The sequence below is a fragment of the Hemitrygon akajei genome, chromosome 13 (assembly GCF_048418815.1).
Source record: "Hemitrygon akajei chromosome 13, sHemAka1.3, whole genome shotgun sequence".
NCBI lineage: Eukaryota > Metazoa > Chordata > Chondrichthyes > Myliobatiformes > Dasyatidae > Hemitrygon > Hemitrygon akajei.
The window spans coordinates 28002855-28029460 of NC_133136.1; the positions used below are offsets into that span (position 1 = coordinate 28002855).

Here is a 26606-nt window from a genome sequence, read left to right on the forward strand (position 1 = left end):
ATTTTGCCATTTGAGTATTTCTTCGTTTTTGGAATACATCTATCCTGCACCTTCCTCATTTTTTGCAGAAACCCACACCATTGCTGCACTGCTGTCATCCCTGCCAGCAGCTTGTACCAACTTACTTTGGCCAACTCCTCTCTCATACCCCTGTCATTTCCTTCAGTGACATACTTCTATGTCAGACTTTACTTTCTCCCTATCAGATTTCAAGTTGAACTCAGTCATATTGTGATCACTGTCTCCTAAGGCTTCTTTCACCTTAAGCTCACAAATCACCTCTGGTTCATTACATAATACCCAATGCAGTATAGCTAATCCCCTAGTAGGCTCAATGACAAACTGCCCTAAAACACTATCTCATAGCCATTCAACAAACTCATTCTTTTGAGATCCATTACTGACTTGATTTACCCAATTGACCTGCATGTTGAAATCTCCCATGAATATCATAGCATTGCCTTTTTGATATCCCTTTTCTATGTCCCATTGTAATCTGTGGTCCACATCTCAGCTACTGTTGGGAGGCCTGAATATAACTGCCATCAGGGTCCTTTTACCCTTGCATTTTCTTAACTCAACCCACAGGGAATCGACAACTTCTAATCTTATGTCACATCTTTCTACTGATTTGATACCATTCTTTATCAGCAGAGCCATACCACCCACTCTGCCTACCTTCCTATACAATGTGTAACCTTGGACTTTCAGCTCCCAACTACAACCAAGATTCAGTGATGGCCACAACGTCATACCTGATCATCTGTAATAATGCAAAATGACCGTATTTCTTATACTCTATGCATTGAGATATAACACTTTAAGTACTGTATTTGCTAACCTTTTTGATTCTGCATGCCTAATTTACACCCTGCTGGCTGTAAATTTTCCTATCACCTACCTGCCCTTCCTAACAGTCCGACTGCATGCTATCTTTGCTTTTTTACCATCTGTCCTATCCTGAGTCCGATCACTTCAGTTCCACCCCCCTGCCAAATTAGTTTTGTCCATCCCCAACAGCTCTAACAAACCTGCTTGTGACAATTTTGGTCTCCCTCAGGTTCAGTTGCAACCTGTCATTTTTGAACAGGTCACACCTCCCCCAGAAGAGATCCCAGTGATCCAAGGACCTGAAGCTCTACCCCTTGCACCAGCTTCTCAGCCACACATTAATTTGCCAACTCCCATTTCTACCCTCACTGGTGAGTGGCTCAGACAGCAATCTAGAAATTACTACCCTGAAGGTCCTCTTGTCAGCCTTCTTCCTAGCTCTCTCGATTCTCTTTTCAGGACCTCTTTGCTTTTCCTTCCATGTGATTGATACCAATATGTACCAAGATATTTGGCTGCTCCCCCTTTCTCTCTAAAATGCTGTGGACACAATAAAAGACATCCCTGACCCCGGCACCAGGGAGGCAACATATTATTTGGGAGTCCCGATCACATCCACATAATCTCCTGTCTGTTCCCCTGACTATTGAGTTCCCTATCACTAGTGCTCTACTCTCTTCCCTCTTTCCCAGTGCTAGTAACCCAGCATTTCCCTGGGAGGTCATATCCTGCAATAGTATCCAAAGTGATATTCTTATTATTGAGAGGAATGGCCACAGGGGTGCTCTGCACCAACTGTCTATTCACATTTCCAGTTCTTCTGACAGTCACCCAGCTACTCGCCTCCTGCAGCTTAGGGTGACAACTTCCCTGTAACTCTGACTATCTCCTCACTCCCCTACACAAGCCAAAGGTCATTCAGCTGCTGCTCCAAATCCCTAACACGATTTTCAAGGAGTTGCAGTAGGATGCACTTCATGCAGATGTCATCTAATTATTCTAAAACTCTAAAGATTCCATTCCCAGTCTGCTTAATTTCTTCTCAACAGCAGACTCATCACTTTCGTAAACAATCTAGAGGTCCTTTGCTGCACCCTGAATGGCATGGTAAGGAGACTGAAAGTGCAAAATGCAGTCTTATCATTGTCCTATAGAAAACTTATTTTGAAATAAAAGCCTCTTGCAATCAAGTCTAACACATTATTTGTTTGTGAATTCCATAAGAGATATATTACTTACTAATCAAGTAAATCTTTAAAAATCACCCTTCATTACTGGCAATAAATATTTCTAATTTCTTACAATTATACACATTTTCACAAGTAGTCTATATTTAGCTTTACTTTGGAAAATTGCATTTTATTTTCTTGAAAACACATGGATGCTCTGTCCTCTGAGGAACGTTTTTAGAAGCATCCATTTCTGAATGATGATTTTTGTTTTACATTGCTGAATGATATTTGTAGAATTATACTTAATTCTCCTGGTACTAGAAACTAGAAAATATTAACTATGTTCAAGAAACTAGCATCCCAAACAATAATATATTTAGGTGTTGATGCCCAAGCTGCATTCTAGTACTTAAATTAACATGGTTTCACTACACACAAAAAAATGCATTTGTGAATGAAATCAACTAAAAGTAATGACTGCAACATCTGAAAGGATGTATAATAAGGGATGAATATATATTTTCTAACTTAAAGCTGAGTACTATGGGGCAAAATAAGTGCTTGTCATTTTTATGATGAAGTAGTAATACCTTTGCAGATGCAAATAAAGGACTTTACACTTATTTGATATGCATTATCCAGTGTTGGTTTGCACTCAGAGAACTGGTCTGGTGCAGGATGCATTCACTGAAACTAAGCCTACTAAATGCTAATTCTTGTCAAGATTTAAATAAACAACCACAACCTGGAACCAGAAGATGATGAAATGGTCATCCTGAAACTATGTTTAGAGATCTGCAATTCTATCCTTATACACACTCCTCACTTCCATCACTGTCATCCTTAATTTTGTTTTCCAATATGAATGTTCCTGAATGAATTCTTTCCCCCCCCACCCCCCCCTACGGTGCACTGAACCCACTAGCAGGTGTCCATTAGAAATATAGCCCAACATAACTTGCAATTATAGGGTGTTTGTCAAAACAAATTTATGAGTTTAAAGCTGCCAGATTATCTGATCCAAATACAAAGTAACTACTGTATTGTGCAAATACATGAATTACCCACCTATCATACTTCATCATAAGTCTTCTTTGTAGACAGTCTCTTACAATGTAGAACAGCATTCTTCTACTCTAGTTTAGAGAACTTTGTGGTGCCTAATGTGGATAATGTCAGAATAGTATTTGTTTCAGAAGCTTAGTATCAGTCAGGAGATTAACATGAACTATTCAGCAGCACTGACTGCGTGTATTTAGGAACTCGATAAAGGTGATATTTTCCTGGGAAAGAATGCGGATGTTGATTCACTTACCTTTCTGCTGGATTTGTGAAATGAGTATTCATGGTATTCCAGTTAGAAAGTTTGGGTTTTCAAAGCATTTAGGATTACAGGGATTATACCAGTCCAGTAGACGAGAAATTTTGTACCAGGTTTGCTATCTTGATATTCAAAATACCTCTCTCAATAAATCAAAGGCTGTACTAGCACACTTAAGGTCCTGGAGTGTAGTGTGTCAACTGACATAATGACACCTTACATGATATGTGCAGCTGTGTAGATGCATCAAGGTTTGAACAGCTCACTCACAACACCTAAGCCATATCCATTGATAAAATGGAAAACCACATCAAATTGTTCTGTTTAGGTTAAGGCAAAAAGGGGGAAACTTAAAGGAGATGTGCAAGGCAATACTTTACACAGAGCCTGAAATGCACTGCCAAGGGAGTTGCTAGAAGAAGATATGATTGTAATCTTTAAAAAGCATTTAGATAAGCACATGAACAGATTGGGGGATGAAGTGTGCTGACTGGCTGCATGATGGTCTGGTATGGGAACACCAATACCCTTGAGTGGAAAATCCTACGAAAGGTCATGGATATGGACCAGTCCATCATGGTTAAAACCGTCCCATCCGTTGAACACCTGTACGTGAAATGTTTGCAGAGAAAAGCAACATCCATCAAAGACTCTCGCCACCCAGGCCATGCTCTGCTCTTGCTGCCGCCATCAGGTAGAAAGTACAGGAGCCTCAGGACTTGCACCACCTGGTTCGAGAACAGTTACTACCCCTCAACTGTCAAGGTTTTGAACAAAAGGGGATAGTTACACTCATTTAAGGACTTATTTAAAGAGTTTGTTATATCATCATTTGATGCTCATTATTTATTGCTATTTATTTATATCTGCATTTTCACAGTTTGCTTACAGTTCCTCATGTTTACAGTTCTGTAGATTTGCTAAGTATGATTGCAGAAAAATAATCTCAGGGTTGTATATGGTGACACGTATGTAACTCAATAATAAATTTACTTTGAATTATGTGTAGGCAGATGGAGTTAGTTGGGCATCTTGATCATTGCAGGGATTGCAGGCTGAATGGCCTGTTACTGTGCTGTACTGCTCTTTGTTTTCCAAGAACTTTTTGTTTTCAATATTGATTCTTCCATTAAGCATGTGTGCATTAAAATATATTTTTAATTTTTTGATTTTTTTCCCTTGACTCTTATTCCAGCGAAATTCAGCTCCCATAGATCAGCAGCAAGCCAAAACCACATCACGTGCCTTAGCTTTCAAGAATGGGCATAAAGGTCTGCTTAGCATTGATTACTTGTCAAGAATGTCTGGCATATCTACGTACAAAGAATTTTATCACCCTCCCAGTGGACCGGAAGAACGGGAAATAGGTAATTATTAGCTGAAAAGTGGAATTTTTATGGCAAAAATTACTTCTATAAGTAATGGTGAATGTTTTGTACAGCTTTTGCCTGAGTTTGAGTCATAGTCACATTTAACTTTACTTTTTTTATATATATCTGTGTAAAACAAACACAACTATGTTTTCTAGCAGCTAATAAATAATGGATGTAAGTAATTAAAGGATGGAAACAATTCAGGCAAACACATCCATTCCTTTTTCATATTTCTCATGTTCAATATCTCTTAGTACCATATTCTTCAAACCAGTCTCTAGAATTAGTCTGTTAGCCTATTGAAGCATTTTTGTTGGGTAGCCCAACCAATGTATTTTCCAGTAAGTTTAAGGTCTAAGAGGTCGAACTGGCATCCCTTCCTGTCTCTGATTTTATAATGGTATTATTGTGAATTATTAGCATCGATCATTTTTTGCCAGTCTGATGTTATTAAAAAAATCATACTGCAACGCATGTTCAATCAATCACACAGTTTACATGAATATTGTAAAAGTTGTTAACATTAATTTGACAGTTATATATGATTGTGCTAAATATATCTTTGTTTTCCTCCAGGCATAAGGAAACAATTATTTGAAAAATGCATGTATCACAAGATAAGGTAAATATAAAGAACTGGGCAAGAGGGAGGGAATAACTCAGTTGATCAAATAAATAACATAAGAAATCGGAGCAGGAGTAGGCCATCTGCCCCATCGTGCCTGCCCCACCATTCAATAAGATCATGGCTGATCTGTCCGTAAACTCAGCTCCATCTACCTGCCTTTTCCCCATAACCCTTAATTCCCTTACTATGTAAAGACCTGTCTAACTCAGTCTCAACTGTGTCCCTGGGCAGAGAATTCCACAGATTTACCACTCTCTGGGAAAAACAGTTTCCCCTCACCTCTGTCCTAAATCTTCTCCCTTGAATCTTGAGGCAATGTCCCCTAGTTCTAGTCTCACCTATCTATGGAAACAACTTTCCTACTTCTATCTTATCTATCCTTTTCAAAATTTTGTATGTTCCTATAAGATCCCCTCTCATTCTTCTGAACTCCAGAGAGTACAGTCCCAGGCAACTCAATCTCGCCTCTTAGGTTAACCCTTTCGTGCCTGGAATATAGTCCAATCTATTTTATTGCTGAAGCTAAAGAGTTTTCCAGTTACACTGTAACAGCAAATATCTGGTGAAATTTGTATTGATTGTTTTCAATTCTAAATTGTTAACATATTAAACCATTTAAAGTTTGACTTCTGGCATATTTTATTATCTCTTGCCAAAAATAGTAAATATCTGTTGTTTACATAATTCAGATAAGATTAAAAAAAGTTGAGTTTGAAACTAAATATATAAATGCTGGAGGTTAGGCAGCAGCTGTGGAAATACTACTGGCTAGCTGTGTATTAACTAGATTTTAATATTTGCAAAGAGGATATTGATTCTTTGTTAATAGCATGACATAATCCTTATAATAAACATATAGATTATCTATGAGATATGGCAGTGTGGACAAGTGTTCCAGTACGGCAGGAGTTCCCAACCTTTTTTAATGCCATGAACCCCTACCGTTAACTGAAGGGTCCATAGACCCCAGTTGGGAACCCCTACAGCAGGGCATCAGGACATTTTCATCTGGACTGGATGAAAAGTCTCAACCTGAAACATTGATTGCCCATCTCACTCAACAGGTGCTGCCTGGCCAGCTGAGTTCCTCCAGCACTTTGTTGGTGATGATCATTATCTGTCCACTTATGGCATGTATGTTACTTTTCACTTTCTATCTCATCCCCAAATATTGTTTAGATTCTACTGCATGGAGGCAAGGTCTAGATCATTTGCTGATGAACTGTTCATTGCACAATTATCAATGAAAATCCTCATTTCAGGAAGGAACATCACTGATGAAGAAGTTAAAGATAGTCAGGCTTAGAAAACTGCCATGAGGAAGTCACACAATGGTATACTATGGCCAGGGCAGCTCACCTCTACAAGTACCTTTCTTTGTGAAAGATATAATTCCAGTCAGTGGAATGATCCATGTTTTATACTATATGGAAAGTGGGTATATGGGAATCATTTAATTCCCATCAACTTATATTTCTCCTACTTAGTCAAAAAGCTGTCTTGCTGGTGAAAGGCAGTCATTGTCAGCTCCCCTCTGGAGCTGTCTGGTCCATGTTTTGACCAAGTCTGTGATGAAGTCTGGAGCTGAGTATTCCTGGAAAATCTCAAACTGGGCATCATTGAACTGGTTATTCCTAAGTAAGCTCTGCTTGTTAACAGAATTGACAAAACCTTTGCTCAATTTGTTACTGATTGAAAGTTTATGTTTTGGGTGGTAATTTGCTAAATTATATTTATCAGGACATTCTTCCTGGTAATTTTTCATAGTCCGCTAGATGCTAACGTCATAGCACAGATGGATCACCATTTCCGTGCCAACCTTTTTGCCCATCCACACTGATCCTATTTGCATACATTAGGTCGATATTTGCCATGCATTGCCTATTTAGATCTCCCTTTAAATGTCTCTCAAATGTAAGGATTGTGTTCGACTCCACCATTTCCTCTGACAGTGACTCCCTGATATTTTCTATTCTAAAAATAAAGAAACCTTCCTTTCAAATTTCCTTTAAAACTTCTTTCTCTTATTTTGATATTCTTACTATGAGAAAACGGTCCTGAATACCTACCCTGTCCGAATCTCATACAATTTTATATACCTACATTGGTGGCATGATAGCATAGTGGTTAGCACATTGCTTTACAGCACCAATGATCGCCGGTCGAGGTTTCATTCCTGCCTCTGCAGTAAAGAGTTTGTACATTCTCCCCGTGACTGCACGGGATCTCTCTAGGTGCTCTGGTTTTCTTCCAGATTCCAAGCACATACCATTAGGATTAGTGAGTTGTGGGCATGCATTATGGTACTGGAAGTGTGGCAACACTTGCAGGCTGCCCAGCAAATCCTCATTGATTTGATTTGATGCAAACAATGCATTTCACTATAAGCTTCGATGTACGTAAGACCATAAGCTCTACGAGCAGAATTAGACCATTTGAGTCTGCTCCGCCATTTCATCAAGACTGATCAAATTTTCCTCTCAGCACCAATCTCTTGCCTTCTTTTTGTATCCCTTCATGCCCTGAGCTGTCTGTGACAAAGAATTCCACAGATTCACTACCCTGTGGCTAAAGAAATTCTTCCTATCTCAGTTCTAAAAGGACACTCCTCTATTCTGAGCCTATGTCCTCTGGTCTTAGGCTCTCCCATCATAGGAAACATCCTCTCAACATCCACTCTATCAAGGCCTTTCATCATTTGATAGCTTTCAATGAGGTCACCCTCCTAAATTCTACTAAATACAGGCCCAGAGCCATCAGATGTTCTTCGTATGACAAGTCATTCAATCTGGAATAATTTCTGTGAACCTCCTTTGACCCCTCTCTAGTTTCAGCACATCTTTTCTAAGATAAGGGGCCCAATATTGCTCACAGTACTCCAAGTGAGTTTTCACCAGTGCTTTATAAAGTTTCAACATTATATCCCTACTTTTAAATTTTAGTCCTCTTGAAATGAATGTTAACATTGCATTGGCCTTCCTCACCACAGACTCCACCTGCAAATTAACCTTTAGGGAATCCTGCAAAAAGACTCCCAAGTCCCTTTGCATCTCAATGTTTTTTGTATTTTCTCTCCATTTAGAAAATAGTCAACCCTTACATTTCTACTAAAGTGCATGGCCATACACTTCCTGACACTATATTCCATCTGCCATTTCTTTGCTCATCCTCCCAATCTGTCTAAGTCCTTCTGTAGCCTCTCTACTTCCTCAAAACTATCTGCCCTTCTAGCTATCTTCGTATCGTCAGCAAACTTTGCAACAAAGCCATCAATCCCATCATCCAAATCGTTGAGATACAATGTAAAACAAATTGGTCCCAACACAGACCCCTGTGTCACCAGCAGACAGTCAGAAAAGAGGTGGCCCCCTTAATCCCCACTCTTTGCCTCCTGCCAATTCCAATCTTTGCCTCCTGCCAATTAGCCACTGCTTTATCCATGCTAGAATCTTTCCTGTAATACCATGGGCTCATAGCTTGTTAAGCAACCTTATGTGTGGCACCTTGTCAAAGACCTTCTAAAAATCCAAGTACACAACATCAACAGATTCTCCTTTATCTATCCTGCTTGTTAATTCTTTAAAGAGTTGCAATAGATTTGTCAGGCAAGATTTTCCCTTGAGGACACCATGCTGACTACAGCTTATTTTATCATGTACCTCCAAGTACCCTAAGACTTTATCCTTAATAATAGACTCCAACATCTTCCCAACCACTGAGGCCAGACTACCTGGCCTATAGTTTCCTGCCTTCTGCCTCTCTCCCTTCTTGAGGAGTAGAGTGACAGTTCCAATTTTCCTGTCTTCTGGAACCATTCTAGAATCAAGTGATTTTAGAAAGTTCATTACTAATGCCTCCACTATCTCTTCAGCCACCTCTTTCAGAAATCTGGGGTGTACACACATCTGGTCCTCGTGTCTTCTGTCTAGTTATAGTAACTTCACACACTTCATGCTCCGACACCTGGAACTTCCAACATATTGCTAGCATCTTCAACAGTGAAGACTAATGCAAAATACTTATTCAGTGCATGCATTATGTTGTTGTTTCCAATTACTATGTTCCCAGCAGTCCAATATCCACTCTCGCTTCTCTTTTACATTTCACATATCTGAAGAAAGTACTTGACAAATAAAGGCTTATCTATTTTTGGATCACTCCTCAGCCACCTTTGCTTTGGGGATACTGGAACAACATAGTAATTGGTTGTGAGATTACTTATATTAAGTCAATAGCTTATCTTTTTTGGAAATAATTTTCTGTGCCATTATTAAAAATCATTTAAAACATGCAACAATACTTCCTTTTCGAATTTGGCTGATTTAAAAAAATTCTGATCAAGCTGAATTCAAAAGGTTGTTAATGCTTTACTGTAGTAAATAATTCACTACTGGCTTAATTCCAAATCTAGTCTATCATATGACTGGCTACTTATCCCAATTAATTTCATAGATTTGTGAAAGTGAAACTTAGAAACCTTCTTCGTGTTGTTTCAAATAGCAGTGGAAGTTTGGTTTAGTTTTTACTACTGTAAAACCATGTTCTATAGCTGTATGAAGTTGCTTTCTCAAAAACTAGTTTGGAAACGTTAGCCATAATGAACATCTGTTTCAAACCCCTTTGATATATTGCTTCCTTGACACATATAACTGGTGTGACATACTCTAGATGGCTTAATTGAATGACATTTCCTCAGTTTATTATGGGATTTGACTTTTACAGACAGACCTCAATCTGGCTATTTTGTTTCATCTGGCCCATGTTGCCATGTGTGAACCATACGTGGCATGTGGAATTTTGGATGTCTCTAGCCGCTTAGCTTTAATTATGTTTGGTCTTCTATGCAGTGATAGTGGCAGACACACTATATATCACTAAGCATGCCCTTCACTAACAGCATGTTCTTGTATTTGTTTTGTTCATGTTTTAGTAAGGAAGTATATGATGAATACAAAGAACCCTTTGCAATACAGCCGATGGAATCACTGTCTGTAACAGGGCGGGACTTCAAAATGGAAGGTTTCAAATCTGTTCCACGTCCTCCTGTTATGGTAAAGATCTGAACATAAGACATTGATTATTTAGTTTCACAACTCAACAGTTTGTGCAAATAAACCAAGTAAAATTCTAGCCATCCAAACATGGAAAAGGCGGAACTGTCTAGTTATTTACAGCAGCATTTTATAGAATGCAAGTGTGAACATTTCCGAAAGAAGAGACGAATGAAAATAATTAAAGCCATTTCTACAGATGATTAACATGAAGAAATATTTTGCAGCAAATATTGTACCATGCATTAAGAATGAAAAGTTCTGGAGAACAAAATCTATTCTTCATATTTAATAAGCAATTATAGCTCATTACCTATATTGTACTAAAATACAATTGAAAAATCTGTGGAAAAATCAAATGAGATTTACTCCTGTATTTAATTTTCAAGATTTTTATGCAAAATATGCCCTGACCACCCCAGTAACGTGTGCAAGTTGGAAAAGTTATAATGGATGTTGTAGCTTTTAGTGTGAAGCTTAAAATCTTACCATTTATCTCTACGTAAACTTAGCACTGAACATATCTCCATTAAGCATTACCTTTTCATTTGAATTTGATCTAGTCTTCTTATAAAGTATTAATGAACTAATCTGAAAACTGGAGGGGAGCAAATGTTATTGAGTTTCTAATTTACTCGCTCCTCTTGCTCCTTTCACTAATTTTTGATGTTCTGCTAAAATGTACAGAAATCTGGAATGTATGGTGGACAAAAAATATTTACATAGCAGTATCTGAGCAAAGTACAGAGAATTCTTACTAAATAGCTTAGCACATAAGGGTCTTGAGTGCCATAGTGTTAATATATTCACTTTATGTAGAAATAAGCAGGATCTATAACAAAAGACAGCAGAAACAACAAATAGAGTCATAGAGCAGCACAGCACAGAAACAGATCCTTCAGCCTATCTAGTCCATGCTAACCCATTATTCTGTCTAGTCCCATCAACTCGCAGATGCACCATAGCCCTCCATATCTTTCTCGTCCATGTACTTACACAAATTTCTTTTAAATATTACAATCAAATCTGCAGCCACCACCTCCGCTGGCAGCTCGTTACACACTTGCACCACCCCTCTGAGTGAAGAAGTTCCCCCTCAGGTTCCCTTCAAACCTATAAACACTAGTTCTAATCTCACCCAACCTCAGTGGAATTTACCCTATCCAAAATCTCCCTTCATTCTCCTTCATGGAATAAAGTCCTAACTTATTCAATCTTTTCCTTTAACTAAGGTCCACAAGCCCTGACAACATCCTTGTACATTTTTTCTGTACTTTTTCAGTCTTAATCATATCCCCCTGTAGGCAGATGATCAAAACTGCACACAATACTCCAGATTTGGCCCCACCAACCTCTTCTGCAACTTCAACATAAGCACCCCAGCTCTTGTACTCTGTACTCTTCTTTATGAAGACCAATGTGTCAAAAGCTCTCTGTATGACCACAACTGCCTGTAAAACCACTTCCAAGAAAATTTTCAAGGAATACAGATCCATATATTGAAAACCTGAATATAAAAGAATTCATCTGCCAACAGAAACTTCTGTTATCTCTTTAAGTTATTCCTTCCCTTAATCAACCTTTCTCCACCTTTTTGCCCTGGAGAAACCCTTGAAATAGTTTTCAGGTTTCAGGGAACCCCTGCATAAAAAATATTGTATCTACAACTCACGGTATGTTAGTGTAATTGGTAAGTTGTAGATACAATAATCCAAAAATAATTGTCAATTCTCTTTTGAGTAGAGATGAATTTTATCCAAACTTTCTTGAAAAAAACAGCTTAGTTTACCTTTCTTGAAATTAAGCTTTCTTTCCCTTTCATAGTTTTAAAAACATATAAGGCAAACATAATAAATTTCTGTTTTTAATAAGACTCCAGACTTTCTGATATCCTTCCTCACTCTCAAGCCCAAACAGCAGTAGAAACAATTCAAGATTTCCTTTTGCAATATTATTTTGCAGTTTCCTTTTAAAAAAGAATCTTGTCACTTGAAGTCAAAATATTTTTTCCAGGGCTTTGTAGAGACTTGTTCAAATGGTCCATATGATGACAAATGTCTACTAAGTAGGCTAGTTTCTGCAGCCATTCTTCATCGTCAAAGCACTCAGCAAAATCTGGCCTACTATTTTCTTGAAAGTATCCCTGCAATTCACCTTTCAGCTCAAACACCCTGCTGAGATCTCCTCCACTAAGCCACTGGATTTCTGTATGTGTGCTCTTTGTTTAGGTTTTCAGTTTTTTTTTAAAAACATTGTTGAGTGAACTGTCTTTGTTTAGTAAAGTTAACCATTTTTGTAGCATCATCCAGAACTTTTTTCACTTCATCTCTAAGAGTTTTTGACATCAGTACCTCTCTGTGAAGAAAATAGTGTGTTGTAACAATGTCAGGGTTTTTTTTTAAACAAGACAAACGAAAATTTTCGAGAAACAGTTGTTTTTCAGTTTATCTCCCAAAAATTCTTCAGCATCATGTGACATGTCAATACATTGACTTATTGGGTGAAACCTTTTCAATTTCTCATACTGCAGCTTGTCCTAACACAGGGGTTAATAAAATATAAAAACAGAATGGCAGGTGGATGTGGTTGACTGGGATCCAGCATCAGCCATGATGGAATGGCAGAGCAGACTCAGTGGGCAGAATGGCCTAATTCTGCTCCTATGTCTTATGGTCTAATAAATAACTAAGCAAGAAAACCGAAAAAATACAAAAACTTCACAATACAATTCTCTTCTAAACGACACAACTTACCTTTTGCAACATTTACAAGAATATCAAAGCGGCAGGCTAGCAGCCGAGTGGCAGCGCGCAAAAATTCTTTCTTTAGAATGAAAATTTCCTTTCAATTTTCCTCTACACCGGTAGAGTTTGTTCAGTTAAGTCAGTTGCTGGTGCGCAAGGGGAAGTTAGGGGAGGTAATTCAGGAGGGAGGGGCTAACATCAATGCCCGAGTTGTGTGAGTCCATTCAATGCTCAGAAGACACACTTCTGTTCTTGGTCAGCCTACTATCCTGCCCTCCATACAATACCAACTATCAACGGCCTCCCCTATCACACAAGAAAAGCTGAGAACAGACTCAACCAAATAAAGACAGTCCTACTGCGCACTGCCATACTAGGTTGAGAGACCTAGGATGAGATTGCTAAACGGGCTGCTCGGTCTCTGCCCACCACCGCGAGTGCCAGCATTGCGCTAAGTTCAAAAAACAATGTTTTTTCTTAAGCACAATCTCTCACAGAACGCCTAGCAATCACCCATGGAACCCTATGGTTCTGCGGAACCCCGGTTGAAAAACCCTGCCTTACACCTATGCCCACTAGTAGACATTTCCATCTCAGGACTTTTCTATGTTACCCATAATTTTATATATTTCTATCAGGTCAGCTCCTTGGACTCCACTGCTCCAATGAAAACAAACTAAGTTTGTCCAACCTCTCGTCATAGCAACTACACCCTAATCCAGGCAACACCTCTTCTGTACACTCTGCAAAGCTTCCAGGTCCCTCCATTAACATGGCAGCCAAAACTTCTACACAACACTTCAAATGAGGTTATGTAGTGGGTTTAGGTAAATGTGGAAGCTTGATGGCCCTTCTTTGCTTCTTCTTGTGGGTGCTATTAGTAATGGAATCAGTTGGCCTCCAGCAGCAAGCATGCTGTGCACAAAGATAGGAGACTTGTTAATGGTATCCCAGAGTACCTGTTGCCCTTTTTATTTTAACGGTAGAAGCAGCTTTCTTAGGATGAACAACATCAGTATTTTCTATGCATGGTAAACACTACAGCCACAGTGTGCTGGTGGTAAAGGGAATGAAAGTATAGGGTTATGCTTGGGCTCCAAAATATTGGGTACTTTGTATTTATGGTGTCAGGCATCAAGTCATAGTACAGAAATGCCTTCCAGCTCAAATCTACTCCAACCATCAAATATCCATTTTATTCAACTTCTAACTTAGCCCATTTTATTCTTCTCACACTCTCATGAAATCCTCACGTAGAACAAGCTGGAGGAACTCAGCAGGTCAGGCAGCATCCATGGAAACGAGCAGTCCACGTTTCCACGGATGCTGCCCGACCTGCTGAGTTCCTGCAGCTCGTTGTATGTGTTGCTTTGACCCCAGCATCTGCAGTGTACTTTGTGTTTACTCATCAAATCCTCCCCTGCTATTCCTCCGCACACTAGAGGCAATTAATTGGAATTGTGCTCATCGATGCGAATGGAGTATTCCATCATGCTCTTGAAGTGTGTTATGTAGGTCATAGAAAATATGAGGTCAGGAGGTTAATCACTCACAAGACATCTACTTTCTCACTGTTTTTGTCACCACAGTACTTATGTGACAGAACTATTAAAGCTTCAGATAAATGGTGATTCTCAGTATGTTTATGGTGGGAAGTAGTCCAGTTATCTGCTCATGCTGAAGTGCACAGTAGCAGTTGTAGCTTTGGATACATGCAGATAGGTAATTGGTTTCTAAGTATAGAGAGAGATTGCTATTAGGTGGAGTTGGAATGGTCTGGAAATAACCTTTAGCTTGAAGTGAAAGTCTTGCCATTTCCTCTTTAATTGATGTCATGTCCATTCCCTATCCCTTTTAAAATAAACATTTGGGAAGTACTGAGATAGATAGATAGATAGATAGATAGATAGATAGATAGATAGATAGATAGATAGATAGATAGATAGATAGATACTTTATTCATCCCCATGGGGAAATTCAACATTTTTCACAGATGACCTTTCATCTGTGCTATTCAGATGAAAAAGTTAGGAAATGTAAGAGGTACAAAAGCCTGTGGTTTGGATGCAGGTTGATGGGACTAGGCAGTTTATATGGTTCAGCATTAACTAGATGGGCTGAATAGCCTGTTTCTGCACTGTACTTTTCTATGACTATAGCATTTAATTTATAGGATTTGACTGTTGTAATGCGGGATGCCAATGTTACTTTGCAAAGTTATTCCACTTTCAAAATTGCTTCATTTAGGATGCAGGATAACTCCCCTTGAGCTGCATAAACCCTAAATAATCATCTCTACTTGTTTCTATGAAAGCTTCTCCAAAGATAGTAGCAAATACCAGTAGTCGCTCCCTGCGCAACTCACTTGTCCATTCTTCCCCCCCATCCCTTCCCACTGATCTCCCTCCTGGCACCTATCCTTGCAGGCGGAACAAGTGCTACACCTGCCCTTACACTTCCTCCCTCACCACCATTCAGGGCCCCAGACAGTCCTTCCAGGTGAGTCAACACTTCATCTGTGAGTCAGCTGGTGTGGTATACTGCGTCTGGTGCTCCCAGTGTGGCCTTTTATATATTGGTGAGACTCGACGCAGACTGGGAGACCGTTTCACTGAACACCTATGCTCTGTCCGCCAGGATCTCCCAGTGGCCACACATTTTAATTCCACATCCCATTCCCATTCTGATACGTCTATCCATGGCCTCCTCTACTGTCAAGATGAAACCACACTCAGGTTGGAGGAACAACACCTTATATACTGGCTGTGTAGCCTCCAAACAGATGGCATGAACATTGACTTCTCTAACTTCCGTTAATGTCCCTCCTCCCCTTCTTACCCCATCCCTGATATATTTAGCTTTTTTCTCCCTCCTTTTTTTTCTCTCTCCTTTTTTTTCTCTCTCTCTGCCCATCACTATGCCTGTTCTCCAATCTCCCTCTGGTGCTCCCCTCCCCCTTTTTTCTCCCTAGGCTTCCCGTCCCATAATCCTTTCCCTTCTCTAGCTCTGTATCCCTTTTGCCAATCACCTTTCCGGCTCTCAGCTTCACCCACCTCCTCCGGTCTTCTCCTATCATTTCACATTTTCCCCTCCCCCTCCTACTTCCACATCTCTTACTATCTTTCCTTTCAGTTAGTCCTGACAAAGGGTCTTGTCCCGAAACGTTGACAGTGTTTCTCCCTACAGATGTTGCCTGACCTGCTGCATTCCACCAGCATTTTGTGTGTGTAGCAAATACTTTACCTTGTTCAACAGAAAACAGCCCATTATATTTCTAAGCAGATGAACAACCCTGACCTTTCACTAGACACTAACACTGATGCAATACATGCACAGTGCTCCATTTTCCAACTAGATGCCAAGAATTCCTAAATATTTCCTCCACATCACAAGGATAAACCTTAATTATGCCACTTAAAAATCAAGGGGCTTTTCCTTGGATAGTTTAACACTGTAACTTGACTACAGGAGTGAGAAGATTTTTAATAAAAACTTTGTAATATGTTCACATGTATGAACTGACTGCCATAGTTCAGGAAATATTTATATGTAGAATGAGTGAGGTGGATGTGTAATTAGTGGAGTAGCTCAGAACATGTTAAGTACAATTCTATAGCAAAGGAATTGTCATTTTTTAGTCAGTTTTTCCTCCCAGTTTCAGATTTTTGTAAAACTGAATTCTCACATGCAGTACAATTTCTGTTCCCTCCTTGAAATTATATGACTCATTTAAACAAAAATGAACAAAAGTTTATTCTCTTTTTCATTCTATGAAGTTAGCAAAAATCTTAATTATCAGTTTATGGTGATTATGCATTACTTTGGCCTGTTTGTTCTATATTTATGTGTAAACTGTTCTTTACAGCGCCATGATTATAAAACTGAACAACCTATCACAATCTGGTCGGACCATGTTAAGCAAGTACAGGTGAGCACTGTTTTTAGGAAAAGAGGGAATTCAAAGCTGGGACACAAGAGGATTCTAAGCTGTGCATTTACAAGTGTGCCAACTCAGATTCAGATTCATTTGTTTATTACATGAGCATCGAAACATGCAATGTGTCCTTTGCGTGAATAACCAACACGACTGAAGTATGTGCTACACATCCCAGCGCCCACAAGTGTTGCAACACATCACAGCACCAACATAGCATGCCAGCCATTTTCTCAGAGCAACACAGCTGACAGGAAAGACATGCAGAAAATTAAACACAAAATTACAGTAAACTGTACAAAATATTTTGAATCCAAATTCAGTTGAAAATGTTCTCTTGGTAATTAATTGATTTATGAATAGCTTTTACATGGTTAGATACATCTTTAAAAAGCTGAAATTGAATCATTTATAAAACCTGGACTTTTTATTATTAATGTAATACACTTACTATATATAGGCCTACTTATTTATATAGGCTTTAAATGAATTTCCATCAGCAAAGATACTGGAGAAAACTTTTTTAATTTGATTACACAGGGCAAGTTGGATAGCTTAAGTATTAAAACCAGTTAATTCAGAATTTCTACCCACAGTGGTTTCTCTGTTTCAAACTAAAACCCTGTGTGGTTAAGTATATGTGCTCCAATCTGAAAGGGAGCTGTGTATAATTAGAAACCTCACTGACAGCTGCAGATTTACGAGGCAGGGGGTATGAGGAAGAGGCCAGCACTGACAGTTACTTGATGCTTGTTAGATCAGTAATGGAAAAAATGGCCAGGCTCAGTAGGTTATTTCAGCAATCATATCTTGAGCTTAACTGACTCAGTGCAACTATATTGAAGATTTTGGATGAGTGACATATTTCACTACTGCAGTCCTGTTGCTTTATCATCATGAAAACAAATTTGAAGTAGTTTTATTCACTCAAGGAAAGTTCTTCAATAATAGCTAAAATGGATAAAATTAACATTGAAAATTAGATGTCATGCTTTCGTACTTAATCCAGTTTCTTAAGAACAAATAATTAAATTGGAAGCAGTATGCATCTCCTAAAAGTATATTGTTTGTATGGTTTGTTACGAAAACCCCGTAACCAGGTAACTTACCAGCAAAGATAGATGGATCAGCTGAGTCGGATGCTACTATTTTCAAACGTTTTATTCAATAAGGGCACAAACGTATGGTTAATACAAAACATTCAAATCGTCAAAACTCAATCTAAAACACCGGTGTAACCATAATCAATCAGAAATAAGCTCTTTCGTTGTCTAGGGTATATAATACTGAGTCCAATTGGAAATATAAAGAGTCACTCTGAAGTCTGCAGGCTTTTCTCTTTTGGTTTCACGTGTTGGAGAGAGAGAGAGATAAAACGGAAAAACTTGCCCAAAACATCCGTGGAATCGGAGCGATCTTCCCCGTTGTTAGTTAAAAGCGATCTTCCGTTGGTTCCAGCCACAAACCCCGCATTCGGAATTTAACGCACGTGGCTTACTTCAAAATGGCTTCCCGTTCCCACGGGAAGCGTTATCGTGCTTCTTGGTGTCTCCTTGGTGCGTCTGAGGGTCGTCCTCTTTCAGACCCTTCTTTATACTGCCTCACGGGATCTCAGGTGTCAATCAGGTTGCAGGTGATGCAATCTCTCTCTCAACCAGCCCACTTTGCCCGAGGGCTTTACAATGTCCCTGCGAGTTGGCACGTCTGCAGTTCCCAGGTGTCTCCTGAGAACAATGCCACAGTCACCAGCTTTTGTCCCAGTGGAATGTCTTTCCATTTCCTGTGTCCATTCAGCCTGTCTCTCTCTCTCTCTTGGGTCATTGACCCCCCTTTCACTAGGGCTCTTGCAATTCTCACAAAGGAGGGGGCTGGTATCATAACACCTCCCCTCTTAAAAAGGTTTTTACCAGCGGTTAAAACCCAGAGTGGTACAGTCTTACAGAAATTTTGAATCTAATACAATACAGAAGCTTTTCTTTTCACTACAGAGTAATACAGTTATACATTCAAGTCAGCATCTAAACAGTTAACAAGTACAGTGCCCCTTTTCTTTAATACCTTACCCTACCGTGCCCTACATCGCATACTCAATTCAACACCTGGATAAACAATCCGCTAGCACATTATCACTCCCCTTTATGTGCTGGATCTTAATATCAAATTCTTGTAGCATCAGACTCCAGCTTAATAACCTTCTGTTTTTGTTTTTCATATTGTTCAAGAATACCAGCGGGTTGTGATCGGTATAGACCACTAGGGGTCTTTGCGCCGGACAAATGTACACTTCGAAATGTTGTATCGCTAACACAAGCGCTAACAATTCCTTTTCCACGGTAGAGTAATTCCTCTGGTGTCTATTGAACTTCCGAGAGAAATATGCTACCGGGTGCTCCACTCCATCCCCCGCTTGCTGCAATAGGACTGCTCCTGCCGCCTCATTGCTGGCGTCCGTGGCCAAGGAGAAGGGGGTTAACAGATCGGGCGCTTTTAACACCGGGTCATGGCACAGTACGGCTTTTAACTTTTCAAAGGCATTCTGACCAGAATGACCCCACTCAAATTTTTCCTCCTTCTGCAGTAATTTTGTAAGGGGGAGCGCAATGTCCGCAAAATTTTTACAGAATTTCCGATAGTATCCCACCATGCCCAGAAACCTCCTCAGGGCCCTTTTATTGGAGGGTACCGGGACCTCGGAAATAGCCCGGACCTTCGCCTGCACCGCAGGGGGTCTCCACTTCCTCATCAACACCCCCTCCTGGAGATAATAACCCTCTGGCTCTGCCTCCAGTTCAGTCTCGGAGAGAACCGACTCTCTCAAGGATACCAGCTCCTCGTCACCATTCTGTTCCCGTACAAACTCTCTTCTGGCTAAGGACCGGTCTACCTCCTCTCTATTTCCCACTCGTTCCTCCCTACTCTCCGTTTTCCCTTCCTCGGACTCTCGTTGGTACAGAGTCGGTAAAAAAGTTTCGGCCAAATCAAAACTGGCCAGATTCCACCCGCTCTCTGTCTCAGCGGCCCTTTTCGACATGCTGCGAGTGACCGCACATGCGGGATAGAATTTTTTTTCTGAGGGAGGGTCTTCAACTCTCACGGGCTGGGTGGTCAGCTTCACGGCGGCACCCATCTTCCCACCCGCTAGGTCGTTACCCAGAAGGACGTCCACTCCTTCTCCTGGCAATTCCGGCAGGACCCCCAGATCTACTGGTCCCGACACCAACTCACAATCTAGAAAGACCCTATGCAAAGGCACGACCTCGGTTCGGTTCCCGATACCTCTAAGGGCTACCTCCCCCGTGCGAGGGCCGAATTTTAACACATTACGGCTAATTAACGATAGTTCCGCCCCCGTGTCTCTCCAAATTCGTACGGGAATTGGGGGGTCCCCTTCCTTCAAAGCCACGGTTCCTTCGGACCTAAATGTCTCCCGCCCCTCCTGTATTCCATCTGTCTGGGGCCTGCTTGTCGATTTTCGGATCGACGCAACACAGCCTATGGAAATAGCTGCTTTCCCTCGTTCCGACTCCTTCCTCGGAGCAGTGCATTTTGATGCAATATGTCCCACCTTTCCACAATTAAAACAGTTGAAACCAGGAGATCTCCAGGTTTCTTGTCTGTTATCCTCACTTTTTGTGCTAGCTCCCGGTGGAGTTTCTCCCTTAGCCGGCGGACTGTCCCTACCGTTCCGACGGTCTCTCGGGTAACTTTTTGGCGAGGAAAACTTTGTCTTGTGGGTTAGGGCATATTCATCTGCGAGCCTAGCCATCTCTGAGATGGACTGATTCGTCCTCTCATTTAAATACATTCGGATCTCTTCCGGAACGCAACTTTTAAATTCCTCAATCAAAACTAGCTCCCTGAGACGCCCATAGTCCTCGGCCACCTTTTCAGCTGTGCACCAACGATTCAAGAGCACACCCTTCTCATGGGCTAGCTCGGTATACGTTTGTTTCCACCCTCTTTTTAAATTTCGGAACCTTTGTCTATACGCCTCAGGTACTAACTCGTAACCTCGGAGAATGGCCTCCTTTACTTGATCATAATTCCCGTCCCTTTCTGTGGGCAGCGCGGCATATACCCGCTGTGCTTTTCCTCGTAACACACTTTGTAACAACGCCACCCATTGCTCTCTGGGCCACTGCTGATTCTCTGCCACCTTTTCAAAGAGCAAGAAATAACTATCAACATCCGTCTCCTCGAACGGGGGGACCAACCTCAACGCCCGACTAATATCAAACCCCTCTTTCTCTCCCCCTTGAGTTCTTCGCTCTTGTTTTCGCCTGTCCAGCTCCAATTCATAGTTCCTCTGTTTCTCTCTCTCTTCTGCTTCTAGCTGCTTTAGTTTGAACACCTGCTCTCTTTCCCTCTCGGCTTCTCTTGCCCTCTCGGCTTCTCTTGCCCTCTCGGCTTCTCTTGCCCTCTCGGCTCTCTCGGCTTCTCTCTCTGCAGCCTTCTGAGCTGCGTCTATTTCTAGCTGCTTTATTTTAAACTCATGTTCCAGCCTTGCTTTCTCCAACTCTGCCTGATTTGTCCCACTCACTAATCTCCTTTCGGGAATATTTTCCAAATCCTCAGCTGTAAACACCTTCTTCCCAACGTAATGCTGTTGTATGACCCTTAGCACTTCCTGCTTTTTCATTGCTGGCTTCACCGCTGTGAGGTCTAAGGCCTGCGCCAAACTTACTAAGTCTGATTTTGTAGCCTTCCCTAGCGCCTCTACCGTCGGGTTTCTCCTAAATTCCGACACATCCATCTTTGCTGGTTTCCCGTCTGACTACCTGCGTAACCAGATTTAAGTTTGGACTTACAGCCCGATTCACTGACCCTCCCGTTTGGTTTCAAATCCGGGACGAGCACCCCACTTGTTACGAAAACCCCGTAACCAGGTAACTTACCAGCAAAGATAGATGGATCAGCTGAGTCGGATGCTACTATTTTCAAACGTTTTATTCAATAAGGGCACAAACGTATGGTTAATACAAATCATTCAAATCGTCAAAACTCAATCTAAAACACCGGTGTAACCATAATCAATCAGAAATAAGCTCTTTCGTTGTCTAGGGTATATAATACTGAGTCCAATTGGAAATATAAAGAGTCACTCTGAAGTCTGCAGGCTTTTCTCTTTTGGTTTCACGTGTTGGAGAGAGAGAGAGATAAAACGGAAAAACTTGCCCAAAACATCCGTGGAATCGGAGCGATCTTCCCCGTTGTTAGTTAAAAGCGATCTTCCGTTGGTTCCAGCCACAAACCCCGCATTCGGAATTTAACGCACGTGGCTTACTTCAAAATGGCTTCCCGTTCCCACGGGAAGCGTTATCGTGCTTCTTGGTGTCTCCTTGGTGCGTCTGAGGGTCGTCCTCTTTCAGACCCTTCTTTATACTGCCTCACGGGATCTCAGGTGTCAATCAGGTTGCAGGTGATGCAATCTCTCTCTCAACCAGCCCACTTTGCCCGAGGGCTTTACAATGTCCCTGCGAGTTGGCACGTCTGCAGTTCCCAGGTGTCTCCTGAGAACAATGCCACAGTCACCAGCTTTTGTCCCAGTGGAATGTCTTTCCATTTCCTGTGTCCATTCAGCCTGTCTCTCTCTCTCTCTTGGGTCATTGACCCCCCTTTCACTAGGGCTCTTGCAATTCTCACAAAGGAGGGGGCTGGTATCATAACAGGTTAAAATCATAAAAAGGTGGATACAAGACAACTATGAGAATATAGATGTTTTATGAAAATGCTTCAATCTAAGTAATGAGGAGAATTTTGGATCAGCAATTGAAACGTTGGACTTTAAGGAGAAAGCCAAAAACACAAAAATTAAATCTGTAGTCTTAAAAATAAATGCTGTTGATCAGTAACTCAAATGAATGAGTGATGCAGGCACGACATTTCTACTAAATGTCCAAAATTTGTGAATTTTTAACATGGAAATTTGATGGTTTCTTTTCTAATCTATTTATCAGAGTTCACTAATAACAATACCTAAATTGTTACCATTTTGTGTATTTGCCCTTGTACTGTATATGTGCAGCTTATAATGTTAGGAAATTTTCATCATCCATTATCAATAGACATTTTAATAAAGATAATGATTAAAATGGTAGCCTATGTTAGGACTACTGTAAGAAATTTTGCATTGGTTAAAAGGCTCGGTTGAGTATTTAAAAATTGCATGTGAATACAAGATAAAAAATTAAGATTAAGGGTCACAGTATCTACTGAAAATACTCAAAAGTGAATCCCTTCTTTAAAATTGGACTAAGTATTTAAGCACGCTAAGCATGTTAAAGTTGCCACTAAAGATCAAAAACCAAATAAATCAACATCGGACCATTATATAAAATATTATAATAGGCTATAGTTCTTGGGGAGCTGTAAATTAATATATATTCTGTATGTAACAACTGACATTAAATACCAATGAACCTTTACAATCTGAAGGGAACAATGCACAAGGAAGAATCAGTTAGAGAGTTGGTGCTGGAGTGTTATAATTCCATTAATGGCTTGTAGTCTCTTCCATTGAGCCTGGAAGCCTAGCATCAATAAAGAAGCGCTTCAAAATACCTGGATTTTCTGAAATCATACAACACATTCACATACTTAAGATTTATGAATGCTCGTGTATCCACAACATGGCTATTTCCCCTGAAATATTAATTCCCCGTGTCTTCCTTCAGAAGTGGCGTTACCTGATGAGTACTTCTAGCATGTTCTGTTTCTATTGTATATTTCCAGTGTTTGATTTTTCCAATATTCATTAGAGATTAAATTAGCAATAAAAGAAACTCCTATAAAATAAACCTCAGTTAAGCATTCCAACTGCTGTTTGTCTTCACGCAATTAACACAAATAGGTTCACAGAAGATTAACAACATTTGTTTAATAAGTGATAATTACCCATTGCTAATCTTCAATACTGTTTGTTTTAACATCAGAATTATAAATTGAATACTTTGCTGAAATTATTAGTCATAAAATTAATAAAGAATTTTGTTTTGTCTTTGTCTCTCAAAACAGGGTGTTACTGAAATAAAGACTGGTGATACTCCATTCAGAAAAAATGCCTCATTTACCAGACCAATAATGGAAGCCTTGGATACTTAACAAAAAGCTGGAAAATATTCTGGCTCCTAGACACAGAAATGAATCATTAACAGAAATCAGACAGAAAGGATTTATTGTACTTGTTACTGCTCAGTACCTTTTGATAGAGTATTTGCATTGTTCATATATCATCAATTTTGAAAAAAAATCAATTAAAAATAAAATTAGAAATAAAAATAATTAGATCCTTGTACTGTACACAGCAGATCAGTGTGACTGAAAATTGTCTATTTTGATGATAATGAGTTAGAAAATGCAGGTAATTTCTGATCTACTGGGAATTTCCAGATTTTTTTTTTCTGTTTGAAATGTTCAACTTCTGCACACTTTTAACAATCTCAAACACTGCCCAGTAAATTTTAAAACTGTGCACTCCAAGCCAATGGTTTTCTGCCCATTATCCATTAAAGTTATTGGCCAGAATTTTATACATTTTATACCTCCTGCTCTTCTGCCAATTAACTTTAATGAATAGCAAATTTCAGGCAAGGCACCAACAGCATATACTAGTGGAATTCAATTTTATAAAACTTTGGATGTATGATTTTAATTTTTAATCTAAAGTGATTGGAACAAACAGACCTGAAAACTGATGACATGACTAAAATAAAATGATGAAAGCATGCTCACTTTCCCAGTTCTGACAGAGAAGCTGCCTGCCCCGCTGGTTGTTCTCAGTGCTTTCTGTTCATGCTTTGCACATCAAGCTTCTGCAGCTTTTATGATGTTTATTTACTGTATTCCTGAAAACTAATCAACCAACTCAGAGTTTATAACAATGATGGAATGAATCTGATGAGCCTGGGAAGCACAATGGTATTTCACTCTAAGATGCACAAGTTGGATTTTTCACATTTTATTCATTTCAAAAATGTTGGAATGCATCCAAATCAGCATTAGGAAAACTGGGCTAGTCACTAGGTGGGGTGGTAAGAAATATGCACTGCTGGCCAACTGCTGGAGAGGCAAGGCAAACAGGTCCAGCCAAAAAAACATAACAAATCAGGACCTTTGACATGGAATTCCAGGCTATCAAACCAGCCATGGGAAATTTTTGCATGCCTTGTGTCCTCAGTAAGATCTCAATGCTGGCACGGGGTGTGTTGTATGCACAGGAGATAAGACAATCAGGAACTCTTCCTGCTGAAATTATGCAGCTCTCTGGAACTTCTCTGGCATGGCAGTCTAAAGGAGGCTGATGAAGCAGGCAATGCAAGCTTTCCCAAGACCAATTGCCTTTGACAGGTATATTAGTCTGGTCCAATATTCAGCACTCTGTGCTAGGGACTTCACCTTGAGGAGAAATTCCTACATAGAACCGAAAAAAGGATCAGCCAACCAGCTGATAGAACATACAGTTCTTATTCATTATTCTTTATGAATTTTAAAAGCTAAGTAAATATATGTAGCTGATTCAGTCGGTGTAAACTGAACTTAATATTACAGTGACCTACTGAATACTGGGTCAGCCATCTAGCTGCTAGAACATAACTAGAATAAATATGTTCTTATTCAATAATAGTCAAGAATTTTAAAGTGAAAGTTTCAGTCAGTGTAAATTGAACTCAATATTACATTTAGCTCTACTATTGAATTTCAGGAAGAAATCTTGGGATTTATTTTGGATTTCAAGCAATCCAACATAAAATATAGCTAAATAGGTTTGATGTGACTTACATGCAAATGATGTCAATATTAATTTGCACAACAACTATTTAATACAGATTTACTTAACTGACACAATGTATTGCACTTTCACATTTGATATGTTGGTGATGCTGACTTTACTATTACCTGTTCTTTCAATTTGTTCTTTCTATAAAAGTTTTATCAAATCTTTCTGTAACGATTGGAAGTCCAAAGTCTGTATCAGTGGACAGTCATAAAAGTCAAACAGAAAAATTCTAATGGAGGTTTGCAATCGAATAAATACAAGTGAAAGAAGTGATTTTATCTGTTTTACTGACATGGAAAAAGCAGTTCAGTGACTATTGATTTCTACTTAAAAATGACAAGCTGCAAGAAAGTCAGGTGATCTGTTCTTCCACATTATAACAATAAATAAAATTCTGGAAAAAATATCCTTCCTCAGGGTGGGAATGTCAAATACTAGAGGGCATAATTTTAAGGTGAGAGGGGCAAGTTTTAAAAGGGACCTGAGGTTGCTATTTAGAGTGGTGTGAATCACATAGCATGGGTGTGTACATGAAGTTAGCTGCCAGAGAAAGTAGAAACATAGAAAACCTACAGCACAATACAGGCCCTTCGGCCCACAAAGTTGTGTCGAACCTGTCCCTACCTTAGAAATTACTAGGCTTACCCATAGCCCTCTATTTTTCGAAGCTCCATGTACCTTTCCAAAAGTCTCTTAAAAGACCCTATCGTATCCACCTCCACCACCGTTGGCAGCAGCCCATTCCACATACTCAACACCCTCTGAGTAAAAAGCTT

The 26606-nt window shown here is 39.8% G+C and overlaps 1 protein-coding gene across 3 annotated transcripts in view; it reads left to right on the top strand.

Moving 5' to 3' along the window:
- The window catches only part of spag8 (sperm associated antigen 8), a 462677-nt gene extending 436574 nt beyond the window's left edge, over nucleotides 1–26103 (top strand). For all 3 annotated transcript variants that reach the window (XM_073064305.1, XM_073064304.1, XM_073064306.1), the window contains 5 exons: nucleotides 4520–4691; nucleotides 5274–5319; nucleotides 10256–10376; nucleotides 16986–17048; nucleotides 24069–26103. In XM_073064305.1, coding sequence (XP_072920406.1) covers nucleotides 4520–4691; nucleotides 5274–5319; nucleotides 10256–10376; nucleotides 16986–17048; nucleotides 24069–24155 — 489 coding nt within the window. In that variant the 3' untranslated portion in view covers nucleotides 24156–26103. The remainder of the gene's footprint in view (nucleotides 1–4519; nucleotides 4692–5273; nucleotides 5320–10255; nucleotides 10377–16985; nucleotides 17049–24068) is intronic.
- The last annotated feature ends 503 nt before the right edge of the window (nucleotides 26104–26606 follow it).